General features: G+C 50.6%; 2 protein-coding genes across 2 annotated transcripts in view; both read left to right on the top strand.

The window, feature by feature from the left end:
• Window positions 1–8,746, top strand: part of HCN4 (hyperpolarization activated cyclic nucleotide gated potassium channel 4) — a 172,957-nt gene extending 164,211 nt beyond the window's left edge. Inside the window, exon 8 of the mRNA XM_050968126.1 lies at window positions 6,838–8,746. Within this exon, the coding sequence (XP_050824083.1) occupies window positions 6,838–8,399 (1,562 nt within the window). The 3' untranslated portion in view covers window positions 8,400–8,746. The remainder of the gene's footprint in view (window positions 1–6,837) is intronic.
• The window catches only part of LOC127058429 (myb/SANT-like DNA-binding domain-containing protein 2), a 606,575-nt gene that overhangs the window by 502,045 nt on the left and 81,270 nt on the right, over window positions 1–23,260 (top strand). The window lies entirely within an intron of this gene.

Genomic DNA, 23,260 nt, shown 5'->3' on the forward strand with positions numbered 1-23,260 from the left:
AGAAAGAAGGAAGAAAAAAGTCATTGCAGACACATCTCCCCAGGAAACTCCTCTCTCCTGCCTTGCTCCAGCTTTGGCTTGTGTTTCACTCATGGCTTTAGTTAAATTGTCAGGAAACCATGTTTCCTCAACTAGGACATCACCCTGTACCTATTATGGTCTGACACTGCATGGGGCTGCCCCTCTGGAAACAGCCAATGGGCCGCACACATGGTCAGAGGAGAGATGGGTCAGTGGAAAGGTGTGTGAGGGTATAACATGTTGCTGGGGTGCCCAGAGCTGCGTGCCAGTGTGTTACCTCTCTGACTCAACAGGAGTGAGTTTTGCTGGTGACTAGATTGTGTGCCAGCTCCCTGCCACACCAGTCTGTCTGCCTCCCCACTCCAGCCAACTCCTCAAGGCTCTTCCGGCCCAGACTTCACTTAGTAGGTACAATCAGTGGACTCCAGCATCTTAGTGCCCCAGGGATGTTTCTCTGCAGTGCACAGCCCCATATCATAATGCAGTCGCAGAAGATAACTGCTCTGTTAAAGAGTCAGTACATCACAGCTTATTAATTGAACTGGGGTTATTACACTGTTCTCTTCAAACACCACCCTGAACTGGTTTATGGTAAAAGTAAAATGAGTTTATTAACAAAAGAGCATGGGTTAAGAGACACCAAGTAAAAGATAAAGGTAGAGCTGGCTATAAGCAAAAAAAAGTGAAAATACATATCTAAAATCTGAAACTTAATATAGCAAGTACAGTCTTTGTGCAAGATGGTTTCTCTCACCCCGTCTCCTTTCCAGCCTGGCCAGGAGCTATCACAGACATGAAAGCGCTCAGTTTCTTTGTTTCCTTAAGGTGAAAGATTGAGATGGCGTCTCTCTCTCTTCCTTGTCTCCCCAAAGGGATGTCTTTGTGTTACATGTCAGGAAGGCCTCCTGGGAACTCAGTATCCTCTGTCTTTCTGGGGTGCAGAGCCATGTTAATTCTCTATCTCTTGTGTTCCACCTCACAATAAGGCCCACAGGTTTAGCAGCTTTGATAGCTGATAGCAGCTTTGTTTACAGCTAATATGTAAATTGAGGTAAACCTCCCTTCCTTTGTCTGGGGCAGACCCCTCTATCACCTTTACCTAGGTTAGACTGTCTTTGACTTAAACTATGTTCTAGTAACATTATACAGAGGGAATTCATAACTTCACATGTAAGGTTAACACATGCATTTTACAATGATATTAATAACCAGCATGTTGTTAGCTTTCATGTGATACCTCCCACGGCATATTGTATACCAGTATTATTGCAGTAGTGTGTAGGGTGTGAATACAGGGGGGCCTCGGCTCACAGAGAGTAAGGATGTATTGAATGTACTGTGAAGTAAGAGCTGCCGCTATACTGCTGTCACAGAGTGCAGGCATTGAACAGTTGGGGCCTTCTCCTGCCTCTCAATCTACCTGGGCAACAATCCTTAACATCCCAGCGTTCTGCTGTGGAGTGAGGGCAGGTGTATCTGAGGTCAGAGGAGGCTCAAGCCCAGAAGAGCAAACTGGAAACCAGGTGCAGTTGACACAGGATGAAGGAGTGAGGCAAGGCGTTTGCTGTGACGATGGAATCACAAAGCAGATGCTGGTCTAGCACTCTTGGGGAGGCTGCAGTAATCACACCAGCTTCTTCTCCTCCTCCTTCCATCTCTTCTCACTTCTAGGCTTCCTAAGCCCAGTTTCTTGATAAAGAAACCCACTATACAATATCCACAGAGCTACTAACTTTCAGCCATGGGGTTGGAGTTTGATTGTCTCCTTGAAGGCACTCCCCCACCTCATATCTCCCTCTCCACACCCTGGCCTTGCAACTGTGTAGGAGAGCTCTTTGTGCCTCTAGCTGGAATTTGCACCTGTGATTCCAGAAAACTCATTATTACAAACCTGAGGTGTTGCCCTCTCAGACATACCCTTTTGATCCTTAGCGTGTTAGCCAAATTCTTGCTTGAGTAATTCCATGTTGTTTCCTACCCTGCAATTTCGACTGGGTAGGTTCTTGTTTACATCCTCCCCAGAACTGTTGTGTCGTGTTGCTGTGCACTGCTGAAGAGCTGTCCCATTGCATCCCAGAAGTGGCCACACTCTTGTCCTGCATAGATTTGAATGATGATGGAAGCATACAGGGTCTGATTCTCCACTGCCTGCAGCTCATATAGCTATTTACACCAGCACAAAACACTCCCAAAGCCAAATTGTAGCTTTTCACAGCTATTTTGCACTGGTGTAAAAAAGACAGGGCTTGTCTGTCCTGGTGATACGTGTAGCAGTCGCTCTCGTTCTATGGGAGCTTTTCCAGATCTTGACTCATTCTTGTAGTTCTTTTCTGCACCCTTTCAGCTTTTCAACATCCTTTTTGAAGTATGAACACCAAAATGGGGCACAGTCTCCAGTAATGGTCTCACCAGTGCCATGGCCAGAGATAATACCAGCTCCCTGCTCCTGGTTGTGCATCCGAGGATCCCATTCTTCCTCTTAGCTAAGGCACTGCACTGAGAGTTCGTGTTTAGATGGTTACTTACCGTGACCCCTAACTCGTTTTCACTCACTGCTTTCTAGGATACAGTCCCCCAATTTATAAGGGTGACCTATATTCTTTGTTCCTCGATGTATGACCTTGCATTTGGCTGTGTTAAACTGCATGTTGGCTCACCTTACCAAGAGATCCAGGTTGGCCTGTATTAAAGGTATGTTCTCATCATTATTTACCACTCCACCAATTTTTGTGTCCTCTGCAAATTTTACCTGCAGTGATGTTATATTTTCTGCCTAATCATTGATAAAAGTAATGAATAGCCTAGGGCTAAGAACAGATTCCCTACAGGATCCCACTAGAAGCATCCCCACTGGGTGACAATTCCCCACTTACAATTACTTTTTGCAGTCTGTTGGTTAACCAGTTGCATTGATTTTCTGTAGTGCTAAATATTTGTATCAGCATGTTATGTGGGCCAGGTCAAATCCTTAGAACTTTGTCTACATGTGAAAGTTAATCTGGAATAATGATCTCAACAAAGAATGATGACAAGTTTATCTGACAAGCCCTATTTTCCATAAACTTTGTTGACTGGCATTAATTATGCCTACATTCTTTAATTCTGAAGATGCGAGGTGGCTGTGGTGCCAGAGTTCAGAATGGAAGGTGTTTACAGATCCAATCTGCCATACTGTACCTGTGTCTAATTCAAATTCTGCAAACCCTCTGGGAGGAAGGGTGTTTGTCAGTCCTGGTTTTGGATGGGAGCTGAAAGTGCAGGCAGGAACCTGGGGCACTGAAACAGAATGAGAAAGTTAACGAAATGGTGTGGAGCTTGAGGAAACTTTTGTTTGGGAGGAAGGTTAATATTGCTTTTGATTTAATCCAAACTGGCTTTTGCCTTGGGATGCCATTGTATGCTCACCTTGAACCCCAGCCTCAAGACAAGCTGCCATGCACACGCGCACTCCTGAGTGCTGCACGCAGGTTACTACTGACTAACCTGAGCCCTCCAAATCCTACCAGAACCAAGAAACAAAAGCTAAAGGGAGACCCACAGGCAGCTACTCTAATATCTTCAGGATGGCATCAGCTGGGAGTGTGGACTGCCCTTGATAAGTCAAGTGGTGGATTTAATTGAAGCCAGTTTGTTAAGGATATGATACAAACTCCTATGAGCAGCAATTCCTCATGCAGTAATGCTGTAACAGAATAGTTCATTTTCATTAGGCTTTGAGGATACAACTAAATTCTGATGCATCAGACGTTCTCTTCTATTGAGAAGGTACCGTGCATAGGCACCGACTCCATGGTTGCTCCAGGGCTGGAGCACCCATGGGGAAAAATTAGTGGGTGCTCTGCACCCACCAGCAGCCAAGCTACTCTCCCCTCCACCTCACTCCCTCCTCCCCTCCCCCACTGAGCACACCACATCCCTGCTTCTCTGCCTACCTCCCAGTGCTTCGTGCCCGGCCACCACCAAACAGCTGTTTGGCCACTCCAGGGGGCAGGGGGAGGAGGAGCAAGAACATAGCGTTCTCAGGGGAGGAGGTGGGGAAGAGGCGGGGCAGGGATTTGGGGAAGGAGTTGGAATAGGGGCAGGGCTGGGGACAGTGGGGGGGTCGAGCACCCACTGGCAGGAGTAGAAGTCAGCGCCTATAGTGCTGTGATCTGGTGAAAGGGCTCCACACAACACCCTCACTCATGGCTCAGATCTGTTCTTTAATCACTTGAAGTTTCCACGCAACCCCAGGTACATTTCGGGACCAGGCAAACTTTGTCACTGAATTTTGCAACACTTGGAAAGGGCAAAGTGCTGGGTAATATTATACTGCAAGGCTGAAAGTTGAGCTGGAACTTAAAATTTGGTTGGTTTGGAATTCCACTTACCAGGTATTAATGAAACAATAATGGCAGGCAATCTGCTGCACTGAGAACTCTCACCTGAGCCAGCAGAGCCTTTAGGGAGGGAGAGTTCTTCTGTCCCTAGTGCACAGAGACTTCCTCTCAGCTAGAAGCACTTGCTTGGCTTACCTCCCTGCTAGGGAAACTGTGAGGCTTAGGGTGAAGTCCTGGCTCCATTGACAGAGTTCACATTGACTTCAGTGGAGCCAGGATTTCACCCTTGATTCCTTACCGTTTGTAAAGTGCTTTGAGAGTCTGGGGGAAAGGGTCTAGAGAGAACTTAAATGTCACAGTCACCTTTAAAGGGGAAATGGACATGGGGTGACCAGATATCCCGATTTTATAGGGACAGTCTTGATTTTTGGGTCTTTTTCTTATATAGGCGCCTATTACTCCCCACCCCCGTCCCAATTTTTCACATTTGCTGTCTAGTTACCCTAAATGGACATGGGCTTAAATGATGGAGAACATGGGGGAAGGATGTTCTTGTGAACTCAAACAATGGTTGGACAGCTTTGCAAAACCTCCAAGACAAGGAAGAGGTTCCATTGACTCTTCCTTAGTCCTGCAGGGTAATGCACAGTGACTAATGATTAGAAGTTGTATGCACCCAGCACAGTGTGCTGTGCAGTGTCTCTGTTCACTCTATTCAGATCATCCACTATGCTTGAGCCAGGTGGAGGTGGCTTTAGGTCACCTTATGCACTCCCCCAATACTTGGGCTGGCTGGGGGCTGGTCCAGGTCCCAGCATAGAATACAGCAGCCTCTGGGATACTCTAACTTATGCCAGGCCACTCCCAGCCCCTTTGTGGCAGCCAAGGTTTGCTTGGGTGTAGGAATGCTCAGTCATGCCCCCTTTCTGCTAGGAATGGCCCCTGTACCGAGATACAGGAGATGGGGATGAGTTAGAGTATTCTCTGACAGTTCTGCTCCATTGGAGGGTTCCCCGATGCCTCAGGGGCACAGTTCTTCAGGCTTGATGGCTGCTTTGCACTGAAGGTAGGCTGAGGATCTGACTCACCATGTCTCACTACCCAGTAGGTGCAATGAGATGTAGACTGGATATGAAGGAGGGATGTCCAGTGATTAGCGCAGGAGGCTGGGATTCAGCGCTCTTGGGTCCTGTCACTGCCATGCTGTGTAATCTAGGGCAAACCACTTCACCTCTCCGTGCCTTGGTTTACCCAGCTGTAAAAAATATTGGGACAATAATAGTGACCATACTGAGTTGTTGAGATGCAAAATCACTTGAAATTAGTCAAGCGCTGTCATACCCTAGGTTGAAAGGTGCTACAGAAGTGCTGAGCATTAGCTAGAAAAGTGTTAATAAAAGGCCTGCTGCAGAAAATAACTTACCATTCACCAGAGGAAATTTACTCAAGAAAATCCCAAATTGTATGTGTGGCATACATGGCTTCTGCCTTTCTGCAGCTGGGTTTTATCAGGTACTGTTCCATCCTGAGAACATGTTGAGCTTCTCCAGAAAACTGCAGGAACATGCAATGGCCAGGAAACTCCACTAAACCTTGGCCTCTGTTTTGGATTTCCTTCAAATGAGAAGAAAGGTCCAGCTGCCACTTCAGGAGCTGTTTGTTGAAAGCCTGTCAAGAATGGTCTAGATAATATGTAGTTCTGCCATGAGTGCAGGGGACTGGACTAGATGACCTCTCCAGGTCCCTCCCAGTCTTATGATTCTACAATTCAAAGGAATCCAGGGTGGTGGCAGCACGAGGAACATGCAGCAGGAATAGAATTTGGGGTTTGGAGTAGGAGTACTTACCCAACATCCACCCACAAACCACCCACTTGAGATACCAAAATAAAATGCCGCTGAAAGCAGATCTTTACAAAATCATCCCTCAGCACTGGATCAGGGGTGAAATAGTTAATAATGTTTATATTTAAAAATTTTTGCCATTAGACATCAGAGTAAACTAATCCATTGAGGTGAATGAGGCAGAGCTATTGTTTCAGGCTCTCTGCAGGCTCAGGCAGACATCACTGACATAGTTACACTCGGTTCATATGTTTGGTGTTTTCTTTGTAACCACCAGCACTACAGAGTAATTGTTTTAAATGAAAGTTGAGATTCTGAAGCACAAGATAATAGCCTCCAGACAAAAAAAAGCCATTTGCTAATCTGCCCTGACCTGGTCCCTTAAAACCCTGGGTGAGCAAGACTTCTCATGCCCCATGAGGCAAGATCTTATGGGACACTACTTGGCTAGAGGATGTAGTGTATGTGAGCTTATTGGCTGGCACAAAGGTGCCATGGCACCTCCATTTGAGGGAACAAATGAGAATGGGATAATGTGGCCCTAAAATGAACTGGGAGGTGCAGGCAGTGGCCTTCAATTGATACCCGCTGAAAAGTTTCCCCCTTGCTTTTACCAATCAGACTGATTATTCCTCGCTCCCTTTTTTCTACAGGTAAGAAAAATTCCATTCTGCTGCATAAAGTCCAGCACGACCTCAACTCTGGTGTCTTCAACTACCAGGAGAACGAGATCATCCAGCAGATTGTGCAGCATGACAGAGAGATGGCACACTGTGCTCACAATGTCCAGGCTGCGGCCGCCGCAGCTGCAGCTGCAGCTTCCACACCAACCCCTGTTATCTGGACTCCACTGATCCAGGCACCCTTGCAAGCTGCAGCTGCCACCACTTCAGTAGCAATAGCTCTGACCCACCACCCTCGCCTCCCGACGGCTATATTCCGTCCTCCATTGTCTGTCTTGGGTTCCTTGGGGCAGCCGTCCAGCCAGACACCGAGACAACTGAAAAGGCTTCAGTCCATTATACCATCCGCTGGTCCTTCTGCTGTAGGTTCTCCATCCAGCACGCCATCCCAGCTGCACACTCCAGGAGCTGAAACCCCCTCATCATCTTCCTTCCAAATCCAGCAGCTGGCAGGATTCACAGCCTCTGCTGGCTTGGGCCAGTTCCATCAGGCCTCGGTTGGATCTCCTTCCCCTGGCTCAAGCCAACAGTGCTTGGGTGGCACATCATCAGCGGGATTGAACCAGTTTCAACAGGCACCTTCAGGGTCTCCTTTAGGGACAGCTCAGCAGCAGCCACTTTCCAGCAACACTCCACCTAGTGGGTTTGGCCACTTTCAGCAGGACACCACTAGCTCTCCATCTACTTCCTTCACCCAGCTCTCGTCAAACTCACCTAGCAATCTTTTCAATGAATTCCAGCCCACCATCCCCAGGCCACCACAGGTGGGACAGTTACAGCCATTCATGGGAAGTGGAACTTTGGGAGGAATGAACCACTTTCAACCTCCTCCTTCCTCCAGTTCTCCATCCTCTAGCTTAAGCCAGCTGGCACAAGCCTCTGGAGGCTCCCTTTCAGCGCTGTGCCAAATTCAACCAAGTGCATTAGGCTCTGCAACTGGGATGCTAGGCCACCAGGAAAGGTCACCTTTTGCCTCTATGTCTCCACTGCAGCAGCCTGGTGTAGCCTCCCCTTGTTACACCCCTTCTGGCCTTAGTCCTCCTAGTCAGAGCCCAGTGGCCGCAAGAACTTTCCAGTGTGGCCCTGCCAGGGCCTCCGGCTCTCATGGATCTTTGCTCATGCCTCAGACCTCCAGCCTGCCTCCACTGGTCCTTCAACCCAAGAGCTCTCCACATTTGCCACCAAGACGCCTGAGCCAGGACATCAAGTTGATTTCTGCTTCCCAGCCATCTTTGCCCCAAGAATTGGCTCAGACTCTGAGCCAAAGCTCTCCTCTTTCCTCTAGAGAGTCTGTTCTGAGCGTCTTTCCTTTCTCCGGGGGAGGGTCTGGACTTCTTGGGAAGCCGTGTAGCTCTATTCCTGGGCGCATGACTTTGCCACGTCAGATGTCCTCAGGTTCTCTGCCACACCCACTAGTGTTTGGAGCCAGTGCTGTTATTGCTCCCTCCCTGACTGCTGGTGGGAGGAAAGAATCTGTTGTGCTCCCTGAGGAGCTAGAACCTGTCAGATCCAAACTGCCCTCCAATTTGTGAAGACCTCTTCTCAAAGCAGTTTCTGTCACTCATGCAATTCAGTTCCTGATCAGACTTTCACAAGTCATTGCTTTCCTTTTTCTCTCTTTATTTGCCTTTCTTTCTTTAGGTTTGACTGTGATTAGCGATAAACAAAAAGAAGATAACCAGGTATTCTTAGAGCTATAGATTTTTGGTCACTTGATTTTATAGAATATTTTAATACATGGAGCAAAAGAAAATGAGGAAATTTAATCCACTGAGGTAACACACAGATACAATGTGTGCCTGAGCTGGAACTTGTGAATGATCAGCCATAGAGCCACCAAAAGGTTTTCCTGTTGAGACGCAGATCCCAGGTTGACATGGGCAGGAGAAGGAACATTGGGCAGGTCCATAGCTGGTGTATTTTGGAACAGCTCCATTTGAAGAGCTGTGTTGATTTGCAGCTGCTGGAGATCTGGCCTTTAGTGTCTAGGTTTGGAGGTCCTGAGCAGTTTGCTGTGCACATCGGAAGGTTCTGATTCCCCCATGGTTTTCTCGTGTCCTGAGTGGATTGCAGAGGAAGTGGCTGAGGGTCAGTATTGCGATTGCAGTTCCCCGTAGGGATTAGAATTACAAGGGCAAGGGGTTTGCTTTTCCCTTTCTTGGACTCCTTCTGGACAAGGTGAAGCACCTGGTGACCTGGTTATGGAAGGACCCTCTCTTCCTCAGCATTGCAGGCTCCAGCTTCTGATTTCTTCCCATCCCACAGATGTGTTAGTGGGAAAAAAAGCCAGTCACAGGTCCATCATGGTAGGGCAGGGCTATGTCCCCTCTGTATTGCTAAAGTGTTTGGGGTCAGGGGAGGTGCGAGTCTCATCTCACTGGTCACTGTTGTACTTTACCAGCTGACCAGCAGCATGGCTGCTGCCTCACAACTAGAATCATGCTCAGGGGCCTGTTGCTGATATTGCATTCCAGCTGAAGGAAGTCAAAGCAAGTAGTGGGAAGAGAATGGTTCATTCGCCTCCCCTCCTTCAGTGTTAGCATCTCAGCTTCTGGGGACCTCTGCTTTGAACCACAAGAGAACAGGGTAAAATTATGTTGAAAGGTAGAGTCCAGCTAGTTTCCATCCTGCCATTCCTGTGTTCAGGGAAGCCCCATGGTGTGGTACAGAGTGTCACCCTGGTACTCTGCCAGAGCCTGAGGGAGCCACCTGATTTGCATCTAAATTAATATCATGTAAAATATGTGTATTAAATGCTGCCAGCCGTGGCCTGTGCTTCTCCTCTGCCAGAGGAACAGAAATCATTTGCTTGACTTCACCAACAATAATAACCTGCAGTTGATTGGCTGTGGCTCCACTCTGCAATGACAGCACCATCAGACATTGTCGGATCCTGTGGGTTCCTTGGGCTACATCTTGGGTTCCTGATGTAAGGCAATCCAAGCAGGGACAGGACAATAACTAGAATCCTGGAGAGGTTTCAGCCATTGGATGTGCACAGCGCTGAAATGCTGCAGCCTTTATCTGTAGAGCAAATATTTCCTCTTGCTTTGCTTGTCTTTTTCTTAGACTAACAGGTGTCTCTGGTCACCTCACTGTAAAAGAGCCGAGCGCTCACCTTTTTTCTATCACAGGGTCCCATGTGCCCCTTCTTCCTCTGCCCTCTAATATCGATTCCTTCCAGTGCTCCCACGAAAGCAGGCCTTCCTGCCACAGTGCCAGAACAACAGTAACAATCAGAGTAATAGCAATCCTCCTGTCTTTCCCCAGCCCCCTAAAAAACTGGCTGGCTGCTGGTTTTATACCAAATTGTTTGCAAAACTCTGACACAGGCCTGTATCTCCAAAAGTTGCTGCAAGTGTAACTGGGCACTCTTGGTTCAAGGTGCTTTGGTGGCTCACAATTAAGATGTACTCAGCTTTGGTCTTCCTTAAAGGGTCAAGGTTATGCTAGAAATTTTTTTCTACTAACTAAATACAGCTATATGTGTGTGTGTATATATAAGTGTATATGTATGTAGATACAATATACACCGCTATACACATATAATATACACATATATATTCTAGTTTTAAAATACATGTTAGTTTTGATTTTCCTGTAGAGGCAATTGGCAGGTGACGCCTATAGAGTATATACCTTGCTTTCCAAAACGTATAGAGGATCATCCGACCAGCTTCAGATAAAGGCCCATTTGAAACAGAAACCACTGACAGAGGGGGAAACTGACCAACACCCCTCCCCACCACCCATGCTCAAGGATACGAGATGATTTTGGGAGACCTTTTAAAAAAAATTTCCCCTATTGCCACATGCTGGACAGACCACACTGAGCGTCTTGAGAGAGTGGGATCTGAGAAGATGGCTGGGGTCGGAGAAGGTAAGGAGTGGGTGGGAAAGATCTCCTACAGACCAACACCACCAAGCCTTTGTGGATGAACATGCTGTAACTGCTGTGTTGGCACTTGAATTTCGAATGAGACCCATGGATACTCAGACACACAGAGCTGCACAGACACACCTGCTGGGCTGTCACTGGTGGACTTGTATTCCTCCCCATATTTGGTGGACAGGCTTCATTCGGGTGGGTTCCTTTGTTTTGATTTTCTAGGGGACATTATTTGATTTCTGATTCTTAGCGGTGCAGTAGCTAATACTGAGTTACTTTGACTGGACTTCAGTCAACACTAGGCTTGTCACAGTAGTTTTATTGTGAGGGAGGGAAGAGTTGTAGGGGAAGGGTTTGGAATATAAAACAGACACAATAAAAAAAACTTAGTAAATAAAAAAGACCCTCTGACTTGGTATCTGTTTACTTTAACCCACAGGAGAAGGTAAACAACAGATCGTGTCATCTCTCATGTCAGGACATCTATTTCCTACTAGTCCTGCTTGAGGGCACTGGGGACTTTGCATTTCCCTTCCTGTCTGTACCCCTATCTGTCTGTATTTTCCTAAGCACCTGTGTGATTTTGAAGGGGCTTCCTTTTTTCTAGGAAAATAAAAATAAATTGCTGGAGAACACCAACAAGTGCAGAAAGGGAAGGGCTCTGTGCTTTTAAACCTACAAGAGGAAACATGATAGATGCTTATAGGGATTCGTGTTTGTGTTACTGGAGAGCCAGGATGCCCCAGCTGAGTTTGGAGCCCATACAAGCATGTAGTGAGAAGCAGTCCTTGCTGCCAAGAATTTATGCTCTGCATAGAAACCAGAGAAACGTTGGGAGAAAGGAAATATTGAATCCACATTTTCATGACTGGGCGATACTGAAATGTACATATGGCACATGTTTTGAGGATGACGTTGTCCTCCAGAATCTAACTTTCATTTCTTTAAAAAAAGGAAGTTCTCCCTTGAGTTTCTGTGCACGTGGATCCCACTCTAGATGCTCATGCATCTCATGCAGGTGAGATTGGGTTCTTGAGCCAGCAGTGTCTATTGGGGCCACACCTGCATGTCCTCATGCCCCCCAACCAAGGGCACACAGAAGCCCCACCCACCGCTTAGTTCCGTCCTGTGGCAGTGAGGTGGAGTTCAGCCGTGTTCACCTGCTACCTCACAGCACCTTTTGCCCAATCCTTTTGTATAGCTTAGTTCAGTGAGATATTTCTGCCTTATTGGCAGCCCCTTCTTTGTATTCATTCTCTAAAATCTGTCATTTCTTCAATCTGTCATTAGTCAATGTCTTCCCGCCTAAAGGCTGAGCCTCAATCCTCTAGGTTTAAGCCATGCCCATTGTGCAAAGGACTCATCTCTCTAACCCATGGGCACAGTCAGTGTCTTTTCTGTTTGGGCAAGTGCCACATCCAGGACCATTGCTCATTGGTCTGGTCCTTCTTCACTCCACTTGGTACTCCAGAGATACTTGGCTAAAGCTCCACCTCCTAGAGAAGACAATGAGGGGAAAGAAAGGTTTTGGAAAGACATTCCTCTGACATCAAAAAGGGACTCTTCTCCCAGCGATCCCTCTTCTTTAGTGTCCCTATAAGTAGGAACTTTACCCTGCAGGCTCCTGGTTCCAGTCTGAAACCCACTCAGTCAACTGTCCTTGGGCCTGCAGACTAGCTAGGAGTAGAGGTGGTCAGAAAACTTTAGGTCAGCATCAGAAAATACAGGTCCTTCAAAGTCAAAACAAAACAAAAAATGAATGTGTGTCAATTTTGCCAAAATTTTGTTTGGGGAGTGGGATTTCCAACAATGTAGAACAGCCTATTTTGACATTTTTTGGAACAAAAAGTTTCTGTTTTCTTTTGAGAATGACTTTTCATTTCAAATTGTTTAACGTTTTGAATTACATTCTTAGTTATAACATACAATTTTAAAAAGTCAGAATCAAAACTAACCATTTTGAACAATCCAAAATGAAAAGGAAGGGTTTTTATTCTTGCTGCTTCTTTATTCCCGGAAAAAAAGTGTAAATACTGTGACAGGATCCCTGGGGTGCAGCCCGGGCTGTCTCTCACAATGCTTTGCTAGTGACAAGCAGCAAACCCCTCCAGGTGCTGTTATCACTCAGCACAACAGCATGTGGTGCCCTACACCCCGCTAGATTACATGAATGCTCCCAGAGCCACTTGCATCACACAGAAAAAGGCACCAGCCAAATCCCCACAGCTCCCAGCCTTGTACCTCAGGAATATACTGTCTTGAATTGCTCAAGATGAGCAGTGCAAATTTATTAATTGGTTCACCAGTTCATCAATGGAAAGTGGCTATACACCAGCCTTTATAAACCTGAGCAAGCACCCTTACCAAGCACTTCAGGCAAACCCACTGATAAAGATAAACAGTTAAACAAATTTATTGACTACAAAAGATAGATTTTAAGTGATTATAAGTGATAGGCAAAAAGTCAGAGTTAGTTACCAAAAGAAAAGAAAAGAAAATATAATACATATGCAGTCTAAACTCTCAACCCTATTAGACTGGGCAACATCTAGATTAAGTAGTTTTCTCACCCAACTGGATATTGCAGTCCTTAATATACAGGTTTGTCCCTTAAACCTGGGCCAGTCTCCTTTGTTGGAGTCTTCAGTGTTCTGAGTGTCTTTGTTGCTTGCAGCATATGTGGGGGCAGGAGAAAGGCCAAGCATGGGGCCCCTGTGTTCTGTTTTATACCCTCAGTCCCATGTGCTCGGAGAACAGAAGTCCAGGCATGTCTGGTGGGCATTGCTGAGTCCCCAGGTAAGGTTGAGCAATTCCCCTGATGTGACAGGTGAGTCATTGAATTATAGCTCCCTTGCTGGACAATGGCTGTTAATGGTTGTTTGACACCCGCCTAGGCGTTGGTACTCCCCTGTACTTTCCTTGGCATTGTCTCTGGAGAGCTAGTATCTGGGTGCTTCCCAAACCCACAGCATATTTTAGTGAGAACCATATAACACAATTCTCATAACTTCTTATGCATTAATGAGATACATATTTGGATAGAATAGTGACTTTCAGCAGATCATAACCTTTCCCCTGATACCTCACATGGTCTGCTTTATAAGCAAGATCACAATTATATATGAATGAGGAATATGGGGGTTACAGGGTGCTCCCCCAGGTATAGAATGTCACAAATACATCTTAATATGGGCCCGAGGCAACTGAACAGATTGACATACTGATTCCAGTTCAGAATGGTGACTCTAGCCTCCATCATCCCCTCATTAGACTCTTAGGATTAGTTTGCAGTGCTCATCTTCCAAGATGTTTATTTTCACATAGCAATTTTTCTGACTGACAGACAGTATCTCCAGTCACCTTGGGACATAACTGCTCCCTGTACAGGGTACTATTGCTCAGCCTCTCTGCTGCCCTAAGAGTATTCAGAAAAGCTAGGCAGTAGTAGGGGCCCACCTGGGAGAAGGAATACAGCTCTACCTGGGCATGGACAAATGGCTTCTAAGAGGTTATTCCCCATCAGGAAGTTTCCAGTGCCCTCTTCACAGTCCTCAATCTGCACCACTCCTTAGGATTAAGAATTAATTACAAGTCATCCCTCACTCCAGCACAGTCCATAGAATGTATAGAGGCCCTTCTTCATTCCAAGTCAGCAAAGGCATACCTCTCTCTGGACAGATTTCAGGCCATCCCATCCCTGTTGCTGCTCCCTTCCCCCCACCCCCCCCCCCCACCTAGGGAAGGGGTGAGAATAGGGGGAGGCACATGAAACTCCCAGCTAGGAAAGAATGGAGTGAGGGACTCCGTGCTGCCCCATCCCTTCTGGGGCACACCCTGCACCCAGAGGGGTGGAGACAGGGCCATATTAACTCTCCTGTGGGCCCAGGGCTATTAGATTATGTGGGGGGCCCCGTATACAAGTCTTTCCTAATTTAAAACAAAATGATTCCAATTATGGCATCGAGGCTATTATTGCTATACTAAACTTGCCTTTTAATTAACATAAAGCTATTCTATGGTTACGTTTCAGTCTTAAAACATGTAGACTATAGCTAAATTAATTCAAAATAGCCTACTTCTTACCTTAGAACAGCTGATATATTAGTTTCTTTCTGGGAGGGAGTTTGGGTGCAGGAGGGGACTCCAGGCTGGGGCAGAGCATTGGGGTGCAGGAGAGGGTGAGGGGTGCGGGCTTTGGGAGGGAGTTCAGTGCAGAAGGGGATTCTGACCTGGGGCAGGGGGTTGGGATGCAGGAGGGGGGGTGAGGTTCAGGCTTCGGCTGGGAGGCGCTTACCACAGGTGGCTCCTGGACAGCGGCGCAGCAGGGCTCAGGCAGGCCGCCTGCCTGCCTGCCATAGCCCCACGCTGCTCCCGGAAGTCTCTGCGTGCCCACGGCAGGAGGGGGACAACATGTCTCCATGTGTTGCCTATGGCTGCAAGTTCCTCCCTTGCAGCTCCCATTGCCCAGTTCCTGGTCAATGGGAGCTGTGGAGACAGTGCTGGGGGTGGGGGTAGCGTGCAGAGCCTCCTCCTTCCCCCCCACCAGGGGCCTCAGAGACATGCCAGCAGCCAGCCACTTCCAGGAGCAGCATGGGGCCATGGCATACAGGCAGCCTGCCTGAGCCCTGCCGCACAGCTGGACTTCTAGCAGCCCAGAGATCATGATCAACTGGCAGAGGCTCCAGGATTGACCAGTCGATCGTGATCGACAGGTTGGTGACCACTGAATTGTATATAATTATGGATTTTTTTGCAGGGGCCCCCTTAGCCTGAGGCCCTGGGCTGCAGCATTAATCTGGCCCTGGGTGGAGAGCGAAGTGACTGGGAAGGAGCAGAAACCTCAGGCCAAGGAGTGAAGCAGCCTCCCAGGAGGTGTGTCCGGGAGGGGAAAGAGGAGAGCGCTCATGATTTTCTCACTAGTAACAATCTGGCTGGGGCTAGGGCTAGAGTTGTCAGATGACCGGTTTTCGACAGGAACTCCCCGTTTAAAAGGGACCCTGGCAGCTCCGGTCAGCACTGCCAACCAGGCCATTAAAAGTTCAGTTGGCGGTGTAGTGGGGGCCTGGGACTGAGGCAGGATCCCTGCCTGCCCTAGCTCCATGTGGCTCCCAGAAGTGGCCGTCAGGTCCCTGCAGCCCCTAGATGCATGAGTGGCTAGGGAGGCTCTTTGCACTGCTCCCGCCCCGAAGTCCAGTTCTGCATTTCCCATTGGCCGGGAACCGCGACCAACGGGAGATGCAAGGGTGGTGCCTGTGGGCCAGGGCCAGTGCAAGGATGTTTCGCGCCCTAGGCAAAACTTGCGCCCTCCCCCATCCCCGAGCCCCCACCCTGAGGCGCCTCCCCGTGGCATTTCCCCCCCTCCACCCTGAGGCGCCCTCCCTCCACGGCAGCTCCCCACCCTCCACCCTGAGGCACACACCCCCGTCCCAGCTCACCCCTGCCCCGCCTCCTCCCTGAGCACACCGTCGCTGCTTCACTTCTCCCACCTCCCAGGCTTGCGGCGCCAATCAGCTTAGGCGCCACAAGCCTAGGAGGTGGGAGAAGTGAAGCAGCCATGGCGTGCTTGGGGAGGAGGTAGGGCGGGGTTAGCTGGGGTGGGGAGTTCCCCTGCGTGCCACCCCCCCACCCCTTACTTGCTGCAGGCGGCCCTCCCTGAGCAACTATGCCCCAGCTTCCTCCACTTAAATGCTAATGGTGACCAGGGCAGCCGAAGATCCAGCCGCCGTGGTCGCTGCCGAAGAAAATAGCACCCCCCAAATCCTACTGCCCTAGGCGACCGCCTAGGTCGCCTAAATGGTTGCACCAGCCCTGCTGTGGGCATGAGGGCAGCATGCGGAGCCTCCCTGGCTGCCATGTGCCTAGGGGCTGCAGGGACCTTCCAGGAAGCCATGGTAAGCACTGTCGGGACCCCGCACGCCCTCCCGCACCGCAACCCCCTGCTCCAGCCCAGAGTCCCCTCCTGCACTCAAACTACCTCCTGGAGCACCCACCCCCCCCAAACATCAACACCCTTTGCTCCTGCATCCCAAACCCCTCATCCCTGGCTCCACTCCAGAGCCCGTACCCCCAGCTGGAGCTCCCACCCACACCCCAACCCCCTGCCCCAGCCTGGAGCCCCCTGCTGAATCCTAAACTCCTCATCCCTGGCCCCACTCAAGAGAATATACCCCTAGACAGAGCCCTCACCCCCCCTTTCACCCTACTCCCCTGCCCCAGCCTGCAGCCCCTTCCTTCACCCCCAACCTCTCATCCCCAGCCCCACCCCAGAGTCCACATCCAGAGCCGGAGCCTGCACCCCCCCAACCCCTTGCCCCAGCCTGGAGCCCTCTCCCGCAGCCTTAACCCCTCCTTTCTGGCCCCACCCAGAGCCCATACCCACCTCTGCATCCCAACCCTTGCCCCAGCCAGGTGAAAGTGAGTGAGGGTGGGGGAGAGGTGGGGCACCAGCGAAGGGGCAGAGCATGGGGAAGGGGTGTTTGGGTTTGTGTGATTAGAAAGTTGGCAACCCTAGCTGTGGCCTATGTAGCCATGACCCCACATGATCCAGGCCTCTGGGAGAAAACCTGGGAAGTGCCAGGCTTGAAAGGGGCATCGGGCTCAGCCTTCCCAGTGGCCATCCCCCAGCTGAGCCTGGTCTGGACTCAGTTATCATTAGTGACTCCAGCTGTGACAGGGAGATCTCTAGAGCTCAGAGCACTGCTCACTGCGAAGGGCCTGGGGCAGGCAGGCTGAAGGAGGCCATAGGGCTGGAGTTAGTCCCCATGGTGGCCAGAAAAAGGGGCAGGTCGGAGAGGTACCCGGTGGGTTGGTGTTTCAGGGAAGAAGAAGCTGGGAGGGCTTGGAACCAGAGGTGAGGCTGAGAACCAGCACTAGGGGCTGGGAGGTAGGAAGAGGCTTAGTGGAGCAGCAGTGCATCTGAAGGAGCAGGCCTAGCTGCTGAGAACAGGGTTCCTGGGCTGAACCCCAGAACAGAGGGTGGGTCTGGGTTCCCCTCCAAGCCCCAAGGCAGGGGCGTACAAACCCAAACACAAGGACTCTTGAGCCCAGGGTGGGGCTGAGGATTGGGCCTGATGGGTGGGTTGAGGAATAGCCCCAAAGGGATGGAAGGATTGTGATGGGTTGGCCCTTGGGGCTGCCAACTGATGTGCCAAGACTACTTCTGCCCCTGCTTTCCCTGGCAGCTTGGGACTTCAGTGCCCTGCCTGGTTTGAGCCAGACCCACTAGCCTGCCGCAAATCCAGACCCGGTCTGAACCACATCCCCTAGCAGCTCTAGGCTTAAATTGAAAGCAGCTTAAGAAGCGTTCCTGTCTTTAACACACAGGTGACCAAGTCTCAATGGGGTCCAAACCCCAAATAAATCCATTTCACCCTGTATAAAGCTGATACAGGGTAAACTCATAAATTGTTCTCCCTCTATAACACTGATAGAGAGATATGTACAGCTGTCTGTCCCCCCATCCCCCACCCCGGTATTATTAATTAACCCAGAGTAAGTATTAAGTAAAAAGTGATTTTATTAAATACAGAAAGTAGGATTTAAATGATTCCAAGTAGTGACAGACAGAACAAAGTGAATTACCAAGCAAAATAAAATAGAACACGCAAGTCTGTCTAATATAGTAAGAAAACTGAATACAGATAAAAACCTCACCCTCAGAGGAATTCCAGTAAACTTCCTTTTACAGATTAGTCTCCTTCTAATCTGGCTCCAGCAATCACTCACACCGCCTTGTAGTTACTGTCCTTTGTTTCAGTTTCTTTCAGGTATCCTTGGGGGTGGAGAGGCTCTCTCTTTAGCCAGCTAAAGACAAAATGGAGAGGGTCTCCCATGGGTTTAAATAGACTTTCTCTTGTGAGTGGAGACCTCTCTCCTATGCAAAGCCCAGCTCCAAAATGGAGTTTTGGAGTCACATGGGCAAGTCACATGTCCACGCATGACTCAGTTTTTACAGGCAGCAGCCACTGTTTACATGCTACCCTGAACGTCCTCAGGTAGACTTCTTACGTGGATTGAAGCCTTCCAAGATTCAATGTCCTTTAAGTGTTTCTTGATTGGGCACTTAATTTGCACATTCCTTTCTCAAGAAGCTGACCAAATGCTTTACTAAGGCTACTTAGAAATCAAGCAAGTACACAGCCAATATTCATAACTTCGAATAGAACAATGACACATAAAAAGCTACAAAGAGTCCTGTGGCACCTTATAGACTAACAGACGTATTGGAGCATGAGCTTTCGTGGGTGAATACCCACTTCATCAGACACATGTCTGATACTTAACAATGACACAGGCATACAAATAGAATGAAGATTCAGTAGATCATAACAGTTACAGAGATATGTTACATGACATATGTAGCATAAAACATATTCCAGTTCTGTCATAAGCATATTTCCATAAAGCCTTATGGGGTACACAGTAACAAGGATCTCCTGGGATGCTCAGCCTATGTTATCGTGGCAGGGGTCTGGACCAACTATTGCTGAACCAGAGCCCAGGGAACTCGGCTGTGCACAGAGCCAGGCCCTTGCAGGGCCAACGAGGTGAACAGCAGGGGTGCTAAGGGTGAAGACCCTGTAAGGCCAGACCTGATACCAGGGGGAGGGGGACGCTACAGTGGTAAGTGAATCTACTTGTACGCAGCCAATCACAGTGAAAGAGTGCTTCACCCCCCCCTCCCTCAGGAGCTCAGAGTTGTTTTTGGATAAGGGAGGAGGAAGCAAAAATTGCCCTCCCCTCCGCTCAGGATGGCTCTGCTTCCCACACTCCTGCGAGCAGTGGGTCAATCTGCGCCTTCCCTTTGAAGCCCTGGGAAGGGGAAGTGGAGGGTGAAGAGTCCCAAGAGGAGCTGGGCTGAGCCTCTGGGGGACAGACAGATGGCAGGGGGAACTGATGTGGGGCTGTGTAATGAATTGCAGCACTGGTGGAGAGGAAGATGGGGGGCTGGGGGGGCACAGGATTAATGGTACACTGGGGTTTGGGGAGAAGTTGGAGGGTCCCCGCTATCGGAAGGCCGCAAGAGCTCCTGATGTGGGGCCTGAACCCCCTCACCCCATACATTTGAGAGAGTTTATGACACTGCTTGTGACCCCTGCATGGCAGGGGGGACAAGCAGGGATGTTCAAAATCCAAATTAAGCACAGTCTAATCTTCAGTTTTAAACCCAGTCTCATGAGTTTTGAAGCTGTGAGGTTGACAATAAGACAGCAGACTGATTAATTGGTGGGGGAGGGTCTGTCTGTGGTTGGGGAAGGGTAGGGCAATGAAGGGAGCGTTTGGAATTAGCATATATGTAATGAAGTGATGGCTGCCACTGCCAGCTTATCTCCCTTGATGCTGGTGGGAGCTCATGGCAATTCCTCTCCCAGAGTCCTGCCCCACCCTCAGGCCAAGTCTGGCCTAGGGGCTTCCCTCGTTGCTGCTAGCATTGCAGCTGTACAGGTGTGACTTTTCTTACAGACAGGCAAAGCCACTCTTGCCACCAGTGGGGCTGCCCCATTCTCAAACCCCCTGGGTGAGCGCCACGTGAGGGGCTACCCTGGCTCACCTATACTCATGGCTGTAATCAGAGCAAATACCCAGCCTACACTGTGCAGTTTAAATAGAAATGTACAGGGGTTTTGGCTGAAGATCTTGGCAGGTCTGGCATCACTTTTAGAATGAGATTCCTGCTGCAAATACAATTATTTAATTAAAAAATCAGCTGGCCAAGGAGATTTGCCAAGACTCATTCATAATTCCCCATATGGTGACTTGCCTGCCTGGTGCAAAGGTTGCGGATCTCTCAAGGCATCTAGACAGATTTATGTGTAGTGCTGGAGAGGAGCCAGTGGTCGTGGTACATGTCGGTATTGTGACAAAGTTCCTCCTCTACCTTGGTGGGTCCTGCACTTATTTGGCAGATTTGCTCACCTCAGTGATCTTCCCCACAGTCTGGGTTAACTTCTCCTGTGTCTGATCAGAAGTTGGAAGGTTTGGGGGGAACACAGGCCCACCTTCTACTCCAGGTTCCAGTCCAGGGCCCTGTGGTTTGCAGCTGTCTATAGTGGCTCCTATAACAGCTGCATGACAACTACAACTCTCTGGGCTACTTCCCCATGGCCTCCTCCAAACACCTTCTTTATCCTCACCACAGAACCTTCCTTCTGGTGTCTGATAGCACTTGTACTCCTTAGTCCTCCAGCAGCACACCCACACCCACACCCACACCCACACCCACACCCACACCCACACCCACACCCACACCCACACCCACACCTCTTGCTCCCAGCTCCTCACATGCACTCCCTCTCCTCTGGCTCCCTCCTCCCTGACTGGAGTGAGCTCCTTTTTAAACCCAGGTGCCCTGATTAGCCTGCCTTGATTGGCTGCAGGTGATCTAATCAGTCTGTCTGCCTTTATTGGTTCTAGCAGGTTCCTAATTACTCTAGTGCAGCCCCTGCTCTGGTCACTCAGGGAACAGAAGCCTGCTTCTCCTGGGGCCAGTAGTAGAGGAAGGAGGGAGAGGGCGGCTGCGGCTGCTGCTGCTGCTGTTGTTCCTGCTGGGCACTGGGCCCTCGCTGCTGCTGCTGCTGTTGTTTCTGCTGCTGTTCCTGCTCCTGCTGCTCCCCTGGGTGGGCTAGACACCACCACCCACCCCTTTCTCTGCTGTCTCTTTTGCTGGCTGGCTAGTGGTTCCCCCCCACCTCAGTTACTGCTGTTACTCCACCTACAGCCCTTGGGGGGGGTCGGGGGGCTGCTGACCTGCTTCCCAGGGGGGAGTGAGGGACCCTAGCTCTTGTTGCTGAGGACACCACCATCTGAGCGGGGTCCCTCCTGCCTGGACACCAGACCACCACCACCTGGAGCTGCTGTGGCTACTGTGGCTGTTGCTGGGGAGCTGTTGGTGCCTGGAGGAGGAGTAGAAGAGGACCGCCTGCTGCGGGGAGACCACGTGAAGACCACTGTGGAGGGGGCTTTTCTGGACTGAGTCTTTTTCGAACTGTGCTCTTGTGGTGGGGTTTGGACTGTGTCTGCTGGGGCACCGGGGGTGTGGCGTGGAGCCTGCCCCCGGTCCATCCATGTCCCCTTTCACCTCCACCACCCCCGCTGGCTGTTTTCCTTCTGCTTCAGCCTCCTGCCTTTGGGACTGAGCTGCTCGCCTGGCTCACTGCGCCCGCTTCCATCATTTGGGCCTGCAACAGCAGCAGCCAACAATTGACTTTTTGGCACGAGTGCCCATGAGCGCACACACCGCCCGCCCCCTGGGCTGACCCCCTCCCCTTTCCCATGATTGTTTGCCCCACCCATTTCCCTCTGCGGCCCTGATAGTCCTGCCTCAGCCCTGCAGCTGTCCCTGTGGTCCCTCTACCGCATTCCCAGCTCGCCCTTTTCCCTTCCACCCTGTGCTCCTCCAGCCCTGATTGGTCCCTCCCTTCGTGCACCCACGCCCCCTCCCATGTGCTTGTGCCCTTCCCCATTTGGTTTCCTCTTGTTCTCTGCACACCCCCCGCCGTTGTCCCCCCTGATCCCCTAGTGCAACTAGAGGAGCCGGAACTGCCCTCTGCGTTGGTGACTTGACACCCTCCCACCCCTGGGTCCTTGGTTGCTCCCCATGCCCCTTTAGCCTTCCCTTTCTGGCACCCTCCTCCCCTGCCTACAGCCTAGCGGGGAGGGGTGGTCGCCTCCTCTCCTTCCCCTCCCCTCGCTGTTTGTCCCTCTTCCTGCTCTCGTTGTGGCGGGGGACACAGCAGGGGAGACCCCTCGCGATGCTTTCTCCGCCCCTCCTTCACCTGCCCCCGTGTCCACTGCCCAAGCCTCTACCTCGACCGTCGCTGCCGATCCACCTACCACCGCCCCTGCTGGGGCACCGGCGGCGGCAAGTAGCGGGGAGACCTCCGCTGCTGCCATGTCCCTCGCCCCTTCCGATTTGGGGGGAGCCCCCCCAGCCGGTGGGAAGGGTCGGGGTGGGAAGAAGGCTAAGGGCCCCGCTAAAAAGGCCAGGCCCTCCATGGCGGAGACTGCCCCTGCTACCGCAGCCCCGCTACCGGCTGCGGCATCCCTCCCCGCTGTTCCCTCCACCAGCTCTGCAGGTGTCCCTCCCCCAGCCCCCAGGGCATATGCCCAGGTGGCGGAAGCCCCCCCACCTGCCGCTGCTCCTCCGACCGCCGCTTCCGCCAACATCTACAGCGGCCGGGGCCCCTTTCCCACTTTGACCAGGAAGCACAGTGTCCGTTGCCTCCTGGTGCCCGCCTCGCCCCACGTGGAGACCTACGTGCGGGCGTTGGCGAGGGTGGTGGGGCCCACGGCCATCGTGGCGGCCTCCAAAATGTACGGGAAGGTGGTCTTCTTCCTGGCATCAGAGGCCGCCGCCCAGGAGGCGGTAGAGACAGGCCTGGCGGTGGGAGGCGTGTTCATCCCCCTGGAGCCGTTGGAAGACCTGGGGGTCCGCTTAATCTTGACCTCCGTCCCTCCCTCCCTGCCCAATGCCACCCTGCTGCCCGCCCTTTCTGCCCTGGGATG

Source organism: Gopherus flavomarginatus, chromosome 9, assembly GCF_025201925.1.
Source record: "Gopherus flavomarginatus isolate rGopFla2 chromosome 9, rGopFla2.mat.asm, whole genome shotgun sequence".
Lineage (NCBI taxonomy): Eukaryota > Metazoa > Chordata > Testudines > Testudinidae > Gopherus > Gopherus flavomarginatus.